This window comes from Hydra vulgaris, chromosome 09 (assembly GCF_038396675.1).
Source record: "Hydra vulgaris chromosome 09, alternate assembly HydraT2T_AEP".
NCBI classification, from domain to species: Eukaryota; Metazoa; Cnidaria; class Hydrozoa; order Anthoathecata; family Hydridae; genus Hydra; species Hydra vulgaris.
Genome location: NC_088928.1, coordinates 62678513 through 62692500, shown reverse-complemented (window position 1 = coordinate 62692500; position 13988 = coordinate 62678513). Strand labels below are relative to the sequence as shown.

The 13988-nt window shown below is 27.3% G+C and overlaps 2 protein-coding genes across 4 annotated transcripts in view; both read left to right on the top strand.

The window, feature by feature from the left end:
- Positions 1–8661, top strand: part of LOC105850423 (transcriptional repressor protein YY1) — a 36453-nt gene extending 27792 nt beyond the window's left edge. Inside the window, exons 5-6 of the mRNA XM_065806291.1 lie at positions 472–537; positions 8091–8661. Of these exons, the coding sequence (XP_065662363.1) occupies positions 472–537; positions 8091–8384 (360 nt within the window). The 3' untranslated portion in view covers positions 8385–8661. The remainder of the gene's footprint in view (positions 1–471; positions 538–8090) is intronic.
- Positions 8662–8743: 82 nt separating this feature from the next.
- Positions 8744–13988, top strand: part of LOC105843426 (slit homolog 3 protein) — a 106475-nt gene continuing 101230 nt past the window's right edge. For all 3 annotated transcript variants that reach the window (XM_065806289.1, XM_065806288.1, XM_065806290.1), the window contains exon 1: positions 8744–8986. In XM_065806289.1, the coding sequence (XP_065662361.1) occupies positions 8814–8986 (173 nt within the window). In that variant the 5' untranslated portion in view covers positions 8744–8813. The remainder of the gene's footprint in view (positions 8987–13988) is intronic.

Below are 13988 nucleotides of genomic sequence, written 5' to 3'. Positions count from 1 at the left end.
AATTTACCCATTGCTACTCAAAATTTACTGGTAAATTATTATACGGTAATAATTTACCGGTTCTTATATTATACATTTTACACGATTGTTACATATACCACCCTCAAACTCAACTTATGCTAAAGATATTTACACCTACAGACATATGTACATTACACTATACAAATGGATTTTTTACATTTGCCTCATTTTAAATGAGATATTGTTATTACATGTATATTTACATATCTGTATATAAGATTTTAAATGAGATATTGTTACATGTATATTTACATATCTGTATATAAAATTTTAAATGAGATATTGTTATTACATGTATATTTACATATCTGTATATAAACTTTTTTATACTTTCTTAAAAAAATGTGTTGACTCATTCTTGCCATTACCTTGGGTTTAATGGCTGCCTTTAAATCCATGGAAAAACATTCTTTTTTTAAATATTTGACTTTTTTTTATATTTTCCTTTAGGCGTTTACAGAGAGTTCAAAATTAAAAAGGCATCAGCTTGTCCATACTGGTGAAAAACCGTTTCAGGTTGTTTGTTGTTGTTGTTATTTTTGTTGTTGTTGTTTGTTATTTTTATTGTAAGTAAAAAGTAAAACTGTAAAGCAGTTTTACAGTTTTTTAATTTTTGATAAAAGTTTTAATTTTGAATAAGCTTTTATTTAAAACTTATTTATTTTTATTTGAAACTGCTTTTAAGCGTTCATTTTAAGAATTTCTTGAAATGTTGCTTTTAATCAACCAAAAACAGGCACTTTAGGTGAAATCGTTAAAAAAAAGGGCATTAATTTAAAAATTGACCAATAAAAGTTATGCTTAAGGTAAGTAAATACATTTAACAAACTGATGATGCTGGTATCTAAATCCCAGCAAAAATTTATGAAATAATAAAATTATTAGTATTAAGAGAAATTTCTTGATATTTATAAAATAGTATATATTTTTAAACTAATTTAAGTCTGACGAAGTTGCAAACAGCCATTATTAAGTTATGATGTACTAGAAAACAAAAGATAGGGTTAAAGAGAAAGGAAATGGTTAACTGAAGATTCAAAAAGTTGTTGGTTGAGTTTTGATTGGACTAAAGCTGATAGCTTGTTTGAGCAGCGACTGTGAAAAAAAATAAATGCAACCTTTCAACAATGAAAGAGTTCTCAAGCTTGGCAAATAAAGCAGGTCCAGCGACATTTACAATGTGCTATTGGACTTCGTCTGTGAAGACATGAGTATAAAGTTTAGAGACACTTTAGATGTGAAATAGTTAGGAAGATTGTTATTTTAGATAAGAAATAATACAGAAGCAAAGATAGAACCTTGCGGTACTCCTAAAGTTACTGGAAATAAAAAAGAGTGTAGGCCTTCAAGAATGACTTTAATACTGCAGTTAGAAAGAAATGATTTAATAATATTAAAACTTTTATATACAGAAACTATTACTAGATAGTAGAGTAACTGTGTTTTCTAAAGTTTTTAAATATTGGAACCTTTTATTAACACTTTTTTTTTTGATTAACATTTTCACTTCCAACAAGGCTTCAAGCATCCACTATTAGAGTTGGAAGTTACTGAAAAAGAAAAGATAAAATTTTTAAGGATTTAAAAAATATTTTAGACGTAAAATATATAAAATAGTTTTAATAGTTATTTAGCAAGGATTGACGAATTCATTCATCAGGAGAACAAGGATTCTGCAGAACACTTTTGTGATGTCTAACAATAGGTTAATCTGTTTAACTGGAATGACTGGAGGAGTATGACATTAGGTTCAAGATTCAAATTAGAGGAAAATTTCTATGCAAATAACACTGCTTTTTTTTTGGAGAAGTAATAAAAATAAGGCAGAATTAGATAGTATTTGAGATTTTAGACTTACTTTTATCTGAGACAAAATACATAAAAACCTGAGACTTTTATCTGAGATAAAATACTCAAAAACTTTTCATTAAAAATCTTGTTTTATGTAACATAAGTAAATTATATATATATATATATATATATATATATATATATATATATATATATATATATATATATATATATATATATATATATATATATATATATATATATATATATTTATATATATATTTATATATATATATATGTATATATATATATATGTATATATATATATATAAATACATACATATATATATATATATATAAATATATATATGTATATATATATATATATACACATATGTATAAACATATATATACAGGGCTTGTGATGAAGAAAATCGTCAAGCGTGTTATATCGCGCTCGTAAAATTAGAATACGTTTTCATCGAGCGTGATTATGTGCGCTCGAAATAACGTGGGCGAGCGCGATCATGAAAATTGCTGAAGGCGATGCTCATAAAAAGCTTTTTATTTTTTTATATCTTTTTTTATTTGTTACATAGTTCTTTCGTCAAAAAATGTTTGAATTAGTATCACACTAATGAAACTACTTCAATGAAGTAGATTTTTATACTTCCAAACTTCTTGTATATTGCCAGATCGCGATTTTATTTTTAACTATTTATGTTATAAAAAAATAATATCAAACAAAAACGCAACTTCTTATTGATTTTGTATTAAAGTATAATTTAGTGACTTAGTTTTGATTCGTTGTTTTGATATATATTTTTTAAAATGTTACGCTGTAAACTTAATTAACGGTTAATGGTTTTTATATTTCTTGATATTTTTTATTCAAATTAATTATTTAATTTTTTTCTAAAATTTCTTTTTTAAATTACGTTTTTTTTATCTTAAAAAAATAACACAAGAATAATTTGAAATAATAATAAATTAGAAATAATAACTTTCCATTTAAAAAATGTCGACGTCATTACTTTGTTTCCTTTTTGAATGCGATTGCGAACATTCTAAACAACAGAATCGTTTTAAATTTGAGTTAAAATAAATAATAGTTAATAAAAAAACCTATACTATAAACAAAAACTAATTTTAAAAATTGCTCTATTAATAATATTTATTTTTATTATAAACGATGTGTGGAATATTACAAACAATAAATCAAATAAATCTTACTTGACATTTTCACAAGATTAAAAATACTCTGCAGTTTCAATTTTCTTATAGTGGTTTTCTATTTCTATTCTTATTTTATTTGCGCATTTTTGTATTCACATTGTGTTTCCACATGCACATTCCATAATTAAAATTAGTGACTATTAACGACTTCAAACTGCTCTTTCATTACGTTAGTGCAAAAGAGAACGACATAGTGCTTTTTATATTTTATATTAGTATTTTTAAAATATTTTATGAAAATAAAAAAATAATCCCTATTGGACGAGCGTTATTTTATACGCTTGTTATAAGCTGAGCGAGCGTTGTGTATCGTGCCTAGAACGTTTGAAAATACCGTTTACGGGCGCGTATATATATATATATATATATAGATTAGGGGTGTTCAAAAAAATAAAATTTTGAAAACGCGAATACACAACAAGCTAAATTTGGGGCAAATATAAAAAAATACGATTACAAAAAAAAAAAATCAAAAATATTTAGATTTACCTTGTGCTCAAGCATCAAAACCCCCCTAAACATGCCCCAAATAGTACCCTCGTAGCAAGGCTTTGAGCACAAAGTAAATCTTAATATTTTTAATTTTTTTTTTTTTTTTTAATGTGCTCATAACAATCTATACTTTTTTTTTAAATTGATGTGATGTGATGTGTAACTGTGATGTGATGTGTATCCGTGATGTGATGTGAATCCGTGATTTTTCTTAATAGTTCTTTAAATTGAAAATGATTTTATGCAAAAAAACGAAAATATGCGCATTTTGCAAAAGAGTGCGCAATAATTCGTAGTTATTTTATTTGTTTATATTCACATTGTTTGGTTTATTAATTATTAATGTTTCTTTTGTTATTTGATTTGTGTACTTTGTTTGCATTTTTCTTTTGTTCTCACTTAATAAACATTTTTATTACCTGTCTAAAAGATGTAAAAAGAAAAAACTGACAATTGTAAATTAACATTAATGTATATTGCAAAATTCTGCAGTAAACATTTTAGTTTCATCTCATATTTTAAAATTAGTGAATATAGAGATAAAGAATAGAATCTGGAGTAAGAGAGTGTCGAGCACGATAAAGAGATGCAACCTTGGCAGATTCTAATTTTGCAACTGATTTGATATATGGTTTCCAAGAAAGATTGGAAGTAAGAGTTAATCCTAGAAGATGAAGGCTAGAAGATGCCATTCTGTATTTATAATCGAAGCTTCTATTGGCGTGCTAGGGCATAGCACAGATGATTTTTTTATAAACAAGTCCTCAATCCTTAGAATTTCTACAGAAATTCAAAGAGAGCTGGCTAAAGCTATATAAGTTAATTTTCAGAACAATATCCAGGATACAATAACTGTTCACACGGCTCAAGATTCATATAAATCTAAAGAAGAATGCCTTGTGATAGTTATTTCAAATGATGATAACGAATAACTTTTTGCTGTTCCAAAATTGGACAACTTATATGAAAAAAACAGGTGCAGGCAGTTTGGAATGCCATTATCAACTGGAATCTTGAGGAAATAGTGCAAATTCTCTGTTGTATGTGTGATTTTTGAACAAAGACTGGATAGAGAAATGTTTATTTTTGCTTGCCGTCATCACGTTTACAAACTATTATTAAAATTTGGGTTGGAAGCGAAAATCAGCTAAGTAACTACAAGTCCAGGCATCCCGTTGTTTAAAAAGATCCAAGAAAACTGGAAAAATGTTGATGCCAAAAAATACAAATTTGTACAGAAAAGATTGTTAAAATGTTTCAGAAATTGATATACCGCTAGAATTCTACCAATTTGAATTGACTTAGGAAGACTGTCTAAAAATGACTATCGTGAATTAATTGAGCTTTTCATCAAAATCAGCTTTACAGAAGTTTTGCCAGCATTCATTGTATTTGACAGATGAAGTGTCTGTTTTGTCTTTATTTGATGATGATAATTAAGAAACTAAAGTAAAAATGGTTGCTAACTTAGTAAAGAAAGCCCACGATAAATGTTACATTGCATCCAAAGAAGAACTTTGTGGCCCGCTTTTTGGTATGTCTTATATGTAAATTATATTTCAATTTTCTTATATAGTTTACTATACGATTGATAACCGTTTCTTCTGTTTTATTTTTAGATAAAAACATTTATGACTTCGTCTCCGTCAAAAGCAAGTTCCTAATTAATCAACTCAAAATTCATAACTGTTTTAAGAAAAAGAGCCCTTTTTTATGGTCAAATCATTCGATCTAACAAGCTAAAAAGAAGCTATTGACACTGAGAGCAGTTAACGATAAGGCAGAATAAGTGCTTAAATTAATGTACTTTCATGGCTTAATCACTGTTGAAGAGAAGCAAAAGCAATTTTTTATTGCGTTGCATACAAGATTACAGAAATGTATATCCTGATTGTATAAAAATAGCAAACTTTAAAAAAAGCATGTAATGAATAATGTATCTTTTACTATAAATACATAATAAATGTTATAAATATGTTTTTTTTACTGAATATAAATATTGAACTCTACAATGTCCTTATAGCTCCATACTAACTTTTCAACTTTAACTTTGATGTCAAGTAGACACAGGTTATCGTTATCCAATCTCAACGATATTTAATATTTAAGTTGTTACAGTCAAATGAAAAAAAAAATAGAGGGTATGTGTTTTGATAATTTGGAAAACAAAAAATTTTGCCCTTATAGCTTGGGACACCCTAATATATATATATATATATATATATATATATATATATATATATATATATATATATATATATATATATATATATATATATATATTTATATATTAGGGTGTCCCAAGCTATAAGGGCGAAAATATATATATATAAGTATATATATATATATAAATATATATATATATATATATATATATAATATATATATATATATATATATATATATATATATATAATAATATATATATATATATATTTATATATATATATTTGTATATATGTATATATGTATATATGTATATATGTATATATGTATATATATATATATATATATATATATATATATATATATATATATATATATATATATATATATATATATATATATATATATATATATATATATATAAAAGCCTTCCTGCGAAGCGCATGCTGTCACATGTCTTGTTTGTCCACGCTCAAAGTAATTTTTTAGACAACTTGACCACATTTCTTTTATAGTGTTTTAAAAATTTGCCGCAAAATAAATCTATAAGAAACTAGAGTGAATAAAACAGCAATACTCGAAGAAAGAAAACGAGGACTATATGAAATAGAAAATCTAAGTAAAATCCAAAAAAAGCCATAAAAAATTAAACATTAAAAAAGAAAGTTGTTGTCAAAAAAATAGTATATTTTTTTTGACAACAACTAAATTTTTTAAAATCTTTTACTGTTTTTATTTTCTTATTTTTAGGGCGTTTGTTATTTTCCACTACCAAAGTTGATACAAGAAAAAAGTAGATAAAAATGTAATGAAAATAAAAATATTTTTTGACATACAATTTTTTTGCCACTTTTTTCAATAAGTATATTTAGGAAGTACTTTATAATTTTCACTAGAAATATGGACAATTTTTGAATTTGTTTTTCAAATGTTTTTGCTAAACTTTACTGTTTTTATTGTACAACTAATTGCTATATATTTTCAAAAGATTTTTTTTCTTTAAACAAGTTTTTCATGTAAAACAAAGAAAAAATTTAATAATACTAATATTTAAATATAAAATATTTGGTTGTTTTCAATACCCCCATTGAAATAGTCTGCACTTTTGTAGGATTATCCAAATTGTCTATTCAAACCCGATAGTTTATTTCCTGATAAACTATTGTTATTGACGATGCCCCAAAAGCTTGTGGGCTATTGCATTGTCAATTTGCTGAACTTTTTTAACAATGTTTAGGAGCCTATTTGAAACTTTTTTTTTAGTTTTTAAATACAATTTTTAAACAAAGCAATCAGTATGTTTAATAACCCTAAAAAGAATACAAAATTTGTTTTTTATTTACTTTTTTTAATTATTAAATGTTCTAGTTTATTAAATTAAACTTGATATTTTGTTACAATTTTGTTTCCTTTTTTTAGGATTGTTTTTTTTTTCTTAGTAGATAAGTTAAGCTTTTTGCTGTGAATTATTGAAATGCTTTAAAAGTTAAAAGATGTGAACTGCCCTGATCAGTTAGTCTAAAAAATTACTTTAAACGTAGAAGAACAAGGCGTGCAACCGCACACGCTTCGCGGGATAGCTTGATATATATATACACACACACACGCACACCTTGTACAGAAAGTTTAAATGCTCTTGTTTTTTTAAAGTATATAATACTTTTAAGAAATGATTATCTGATATATTGATGAAATGTACTCTGTATATTTATGTTTATTTATACTATGGCTATAGTTTATTAATTTCGAGAAGAAAAAAATTGTAAGGATATTATGAAGAAGGTGGAGAGTGATGAGAGAATTAACAGAGCTACTAACTCATTTCAATTTTTTAAAGTTTAAACGCACTTTGATAAAAAAACTTGTAACACTCATTTATTAAGAGATTTTTATTGAAGTCTTTTGTATTTTTATTGCTCAATAGCCTGTTAGTGTTTGGATATTTCGTATGAATCCCTATTCTTGTTTTATTTCGAATAAAAATTTCAACTACAATTTGGTTCAAAATTCAGCAATTTTAACTGATTGAACATAAATACCATATTTTTATAGGTAAAAGAACTAATTTGTTAAAAACAAAAAGTTCTTTTACCTATAAAAACAAAATTGGAATACATAAAATGAAAATTTTATGCATTCCAATGATTGCATTAAAAAAATTGTAGGTGTGTTTAAACATTATTGCACTTTTTTCTCAGTAATTTTGTATATATATTTGTTGTAATTTTTATATATTTAATGTATATTTACATACACTTTAAACTTTAATTAATGATTTATTTCATTTTATTGAAAAATTTAACATAGCCTTGTGTGTCTGTTTAAATATGTGTGCATAATTGAGTTTTTTTTGTATGTATTCATTTATATATCTTTTTCTTTAGTGTACATTTGAGGGTTGTGGTAAAAGATTTAGTCTTGACTTTAATCTCCGAACACATGTTCGTATACATACAGGTGACAGGCCTTATGTATGTCCTTTTGACTCATGTAATAAATGTTTCGCACAATCAACCAACCTAAAAAGTCATATCTTAACTCATGCAAAATCAAATTCTAAAAGAGACTCTTCACCATCAGAAAGTTTTGCTGAAGAAGAGCTCATAATAGATCAAGGAGAAACTGGTATACCCGATAATCTAGTTATTTATGAAGACATAGAAGAAGATGCTGTGTAGCTACAGAAGATATAGCTGTGCAAATCGCAATTGTATAAATACCATAAAAATCTGCATCAGATATTCGAATGTGTTTCATATTTTGTTGATACAATTTTTTTCTATTTAAAAGAAGAATTGGACAATTTATAAACCTAAAAGCGGACTATATCTAGTAAAGCATTACCAGAAAACTAGAACTAGTTAAAGGACTTCTTCAAATAGTAACTGCATAAAATATCAACAGACAGTTGTTTATAAATATATTTAGTGTGAATAAAAGAATCAATAATATTAACGAGTTTTATAATTTAATTTTTCAACTGTAGTTTTTTCTTTTCTATACATTTATTGAATTTTTTTTTTCCTTTTTTTTTTCTTTTTTTTTTTTAATGCAAACATTAAGAGATCTTAGAAGATTTTATAAATAGTTCTTTGAAATAAAATTTAATGTGGCTTACTCAATATCTAGTTCTATTTTGTTGTGTTTATGCTGATCCTTGTCCAAATAAATGTGTTTGTCATTCATCATGGATAAGAGGTATTACCACTATTGTTGTGGATTGCTCAAAACAAGGACTTGCTGTTGTTCCATCAAGAATATCTCCTTATGTCACATCATTGTAAGTTCTTAACATATGATATGTTTTTAGAATGTATTTATTGATAATTAATAATTTTCCACTGCTCTTCATATCTCTCTCTCTCTTGAAAAAAATAGATCAAATAATATTATTAAAATATTTTAAATGAGAAAATACAATTTCACGATCACAGGATCACGTACACTTGACGTCAGATGCCGTTGCATCGCTAAATTTGTATATTTTATAACGGTTTTTATTTTATATTTGAATAATATGGCTGATGATTGCCTAATGGCATGAAACTTTAAGTTCCATTATAAAGTTGTATTTTCTCATTTAAAGTATTTTAATAATATATATATATATATATATATATATATATATATATATATATATATATATATATATATATATATATATATATATATATATATATATATATATATATATATATATATATACACGCACACACACATATATATATCAGGGGCTATTCTAGGAAAATAATTTGGCTGGCAGTATCCCCCCTTGCCAAAAAAATTTGCCTAAAATACTGTTGAATGTAAGCATTTTTTTGCGAGAAAAAAAAAAAAATATGTTGTAAAAAAAGAAGGTCTTCAATTTTGAATTTGAGCAGTGCTCAAATATGGCCGGGAATAGGCCCGTGTGTGTATATGTGTGTGTATATATATATATATATATAAAATATATATATATATATATATATATATATATATATATATATATATATATATATATATATATATATATATATATATATATATATATGTATACACATATATATTATTTCAATTTACCTCCTCAAGGCAACTACAGTCAAGGAGGCTACTTTTGTTGTGGTTACAGCCTTCTCTCAATTCTATAACTCTGAAACGCAAACATTGACAAACAAGGTAGAGTGTGCAGAGAAACAAGTTGAACGCAGTACTACCAGGGACATGGAGGAAATCAAACTCGAATCTTTTCGCTTATAAGGCAAGTGCTCTACCACAACACCACTACCGCATATGCATATGAGGCATTCCATGTCAAGTGGAACCACTTTTTGGTCAAATCTGACATCATAGCCTCGGATTTTGATGAAAATTGGCTCACATGTTGGGCATATGGACAGAAGAAAAACACGTAAATTTTTTTGACTTAGTTCAATTATTTCCTGAGATATGACCTTTCAAAGTTTTGACCTTTTCACTTGACCTTGGTTATTTAAAATGTCATAACTTTTTTGCTATTGTACTTCCGAAGTTGATTTTGGTGGCAAACAGAAGCTCTTGCACAGACGAACAACTTTGTGTCTATACAAAGAAGTGATAATTTCAATAGGAAAAAAGTTATTGGTCATTTGACCTTTGACCTTGGTCAATGGCGAAGGTCAAAGATCTAATTTTTTTTTTACACATTGCTTTTTCTATTGTGGATGTCCCATGAAAAAATCTTTTTGGGATTCCCATAAATAGCTTTGGGAATAATATTAAAGTATAAGTAGGTTCTCTTTTGTATTTAATTGTAAGGTATTTAAATTTAATATTTAAATACCTTACAATTATACAGTATTTTAAGGTAATATATTGAACATAGGCCCTAGGTTATATATTAGCTACCATATACCAAATATACTATAATTTGATGATACTTGGCCTATATATATATATACTGTTGAAAAGTAACAAAAATGCCTTATTGAGCAGTTTTAACTGTACAGTACTGAATGCAGTATAAAATTTACACCATTACCTTTGCAATACATATTTGCTAATAATAAATTAAAAAAGCTATAATAGTTAACCATGATGCAAGTTAAGTGCTTTGGTTGCTCCTTCAGACTCCTTAGAAGTAATGAAGTATGACCGACAGTTGTAGTTTTGGGTTTGACTGCTAGCAAAAGATGATTCAAATCAACGGTAAAAATATCTGGAGAATCTCTGAAGGAGAAAAAATGTTCTGGACCATGAGGGTGAAGGAAGTTCATGGTTACTTCCCTTTTTTTTGGATTGCTCTCTAACACACAACCTATCCACCAATGTTCATCACACTCTACAACCATGTAAGTAAGTGAACTGAAGTTGAGCTGCCTAAAATTCTGTGACGTAATTTTTTCAATTCTAGACACAACTGGAACTATAATCTTGTACTTGAAGTTCATTTGTGGATAATGAAGTTTTTGGGTACCAGAAATTGTTTTAGCATTCGAAAATCTTCCCTTCAATATTGTGGATTCAGTTTGCCAATTATTTGCAGTGAGGCATTCAAAGGAAATTCCATGAATATTTTCTTTAGCAAATGTATATAATTAATAAGTGGTCATTATTTGGTCATGATATGGGCGTTGTAAGCTTCCTTTTGCCGCTTCACATTTAACAGTTCCTCCAACTCCATCACAAGGGCCCTTACCATGACTTGTGGCAAAGAAATGCCATTCGGCTGGAATACCAAAGTCCTCTTTGTGATAGCACAGATTTATTAAATTCTTAAGTTTTTGTATTGCGCTGCACAGCCATCACTAATATATGTTATTTTTGATACTTCAAATTTCATTTTTTAAAAAATAATTAGGTTACACTGAGAAAGATGAACTGCAATTGTGTCATGAGTATTAGATTCCAAAAGCAGCACATAAGTTTCCTTCATATTTATAATAAAAAACAAGAGTGTAAAGTTGCTTGACTATTTGTCCAGTGATATCCCTATGCTGTACCTTGTATGATAAATATATAATTTTCTGAAAAATCACCAATTACCAGAAATTCTTTATCAGATAAATTGTTTTTCTTTCAGTCTAAATATTTTGCTCTTGAGCAATAAAATCATGTATAGTAAGTGTTTTCAGTTCCCTGAAAATCTTTCAATAAATTCATCTGTGGACTGTATAAAGGTTTGAAGCTGGGACCTATTTGTTGCAGTCCACTGTTTATACTCAATTTCTTCAACTCCTTTAATTTCAAAGCATTGCAACAGCCATTCCTTTAGCATAGCAACTCCAGGGTAATTTTTACTCTTGTCTAGAGGACATGCTGGCAAGAAAAGATTGCATTCGATTTTAGACCCCTATTAAGAACAACAAAGCATGTTTGTTGTTCTTAATAGGGGTTTCTAGTTCATCTACTAGTTGTAAATCATCCTTATGAGATCCGACTATCATGAGCATAACATTTTGAGTACACAGTGAGTACCACTTGCTCCTGCAAAGACACATTCTTTTGGACGTAGCTCTGCAAACTTTGAAAACCCGATTCTGATATTTGGATACTTTTCTGAAAATAATTGATAAATATCCTTCAAATTACTTAAAACTAATCTTTTTTGAATATGTTTTCTTTCCCAATTTTCCATAACAGATAGAAAAATCTTTTTTTCTACGCATTACACGGCTAACAGTGTCAGAAATACTAAAACTTTTTTACCATATATCACATGTACAGGTAGTGATTTCCCTTTTTTTGGGTTAGGGATTAATAAAACACCTTTGGTTATTAAAACTTATTTTGCTTGAGATACAAGTTGATGCGAACAAATGAATTCTCTCATCACTTTTCGATTACTCCATTGAGCAACAAATAATGTCAAAATCATTATCTTTTTACTCTTACTTTGTGTTGATTTATAGTTATCCTGGAGCACTTTAACAATGTCATCAGCACATGCATTGGAATCTTTTTTTTAGTTGCTTGTATTCATCATCCTCTGAAGTATCAATGACAATAGCATCTGAATTAGGTGATAAAAGGTCTAACTTCCTTTTTACAAGTTTTTCAAGCTTTTTCTTTTTCTCCGGAATATAACTTTTAAGAGTTTGTTACTTGCGTTTATCCAAGGGTGACTCACCAAATAACGACAAGGATTTAATTAAAATTGAATTTCTTCTTCCTGGCACTGATAATTTTTATCTCCCTTGTCATTGCAAATATCTTAAGATCTGAAACTGTCTTGAGAATCTGACTCTGTATCACAATTTGCAGAATTTTTATCATCACATGATCCGATTTCGGAAGGTAAGCCAGTGATACTTTTTCTGCAAGTACCACATAATTGGTTTTATATTGATTTTTCTCATGTTGTTGGAAAGAACCATAACAATAGTGTTGTCTCTTCTTTAACTCTTTTACTTGAAAGTTAGTAAAACCTTCTTCCTAAATTATCTTTTGATGACTAGTTCAATGGAAATGAATTGATTATTTTAATATAAATATATATAGCTTTAAGCCTCATATAATTTAATACTGACTTAGTATGTATATATAGGACTAGTAACTAAATTACAACCTAAAAAATGAAAGGAAAAAAGTAAATAATAATATATATCTACAATAGGTTATTTACAGAAAATGACCTCAATATACCGCATTTGTGAGGCTGATAAATATTAAATTTTTAGAACCTACTTATACTTTAATATTAATCCCAAAGCTGTTTATGGGAATCCCAAAAAGATTTTTTCATGGGACATCCACAATAGAAAAAGCAATGTGTAAAAAAAAGTTATGACCTTTGACCTTTGCCATCAACCAGGGTCAAAGGTCAAATGACCAATAACTTTTTTTCTATTGAAATTATCACTTTTTTGTATAGACACAAAGTTGTTCGTCTGTGCAAGAGCTTCTGTTTGCCACCAAAATTAACTTCCTAAGTATAGTAGCAAAAAAGATATGGCATTTTAAATAACCAAGGTCAAGTGAAAAGGTCAAAACTTTGAAAGGTCATATCTCAGGAAATAATTGACCTAAGTCAAAAAAATTTACGTGTTTTTCTTCTGTCCATATGCCCAACATGTAAGCCAATTTTCATTAAAATTCGAGTCGGTGATGTCGGATGGGTGGTTCCATTTGACGTGGAATGTATATATTATTATTATTTTATATATATACAGCTCATGGAATTAGGAAAAATGAGGTTTGCAATAATTTTGCGATCTTAATCTTTTAGAGGATGACATCAGGTACATATATTAAAAAAAATTAGATATAAAGGTTATAAGATACAAAGGATTTTTTTTCAACCTTAAACACTTTCAAGCGGCAGT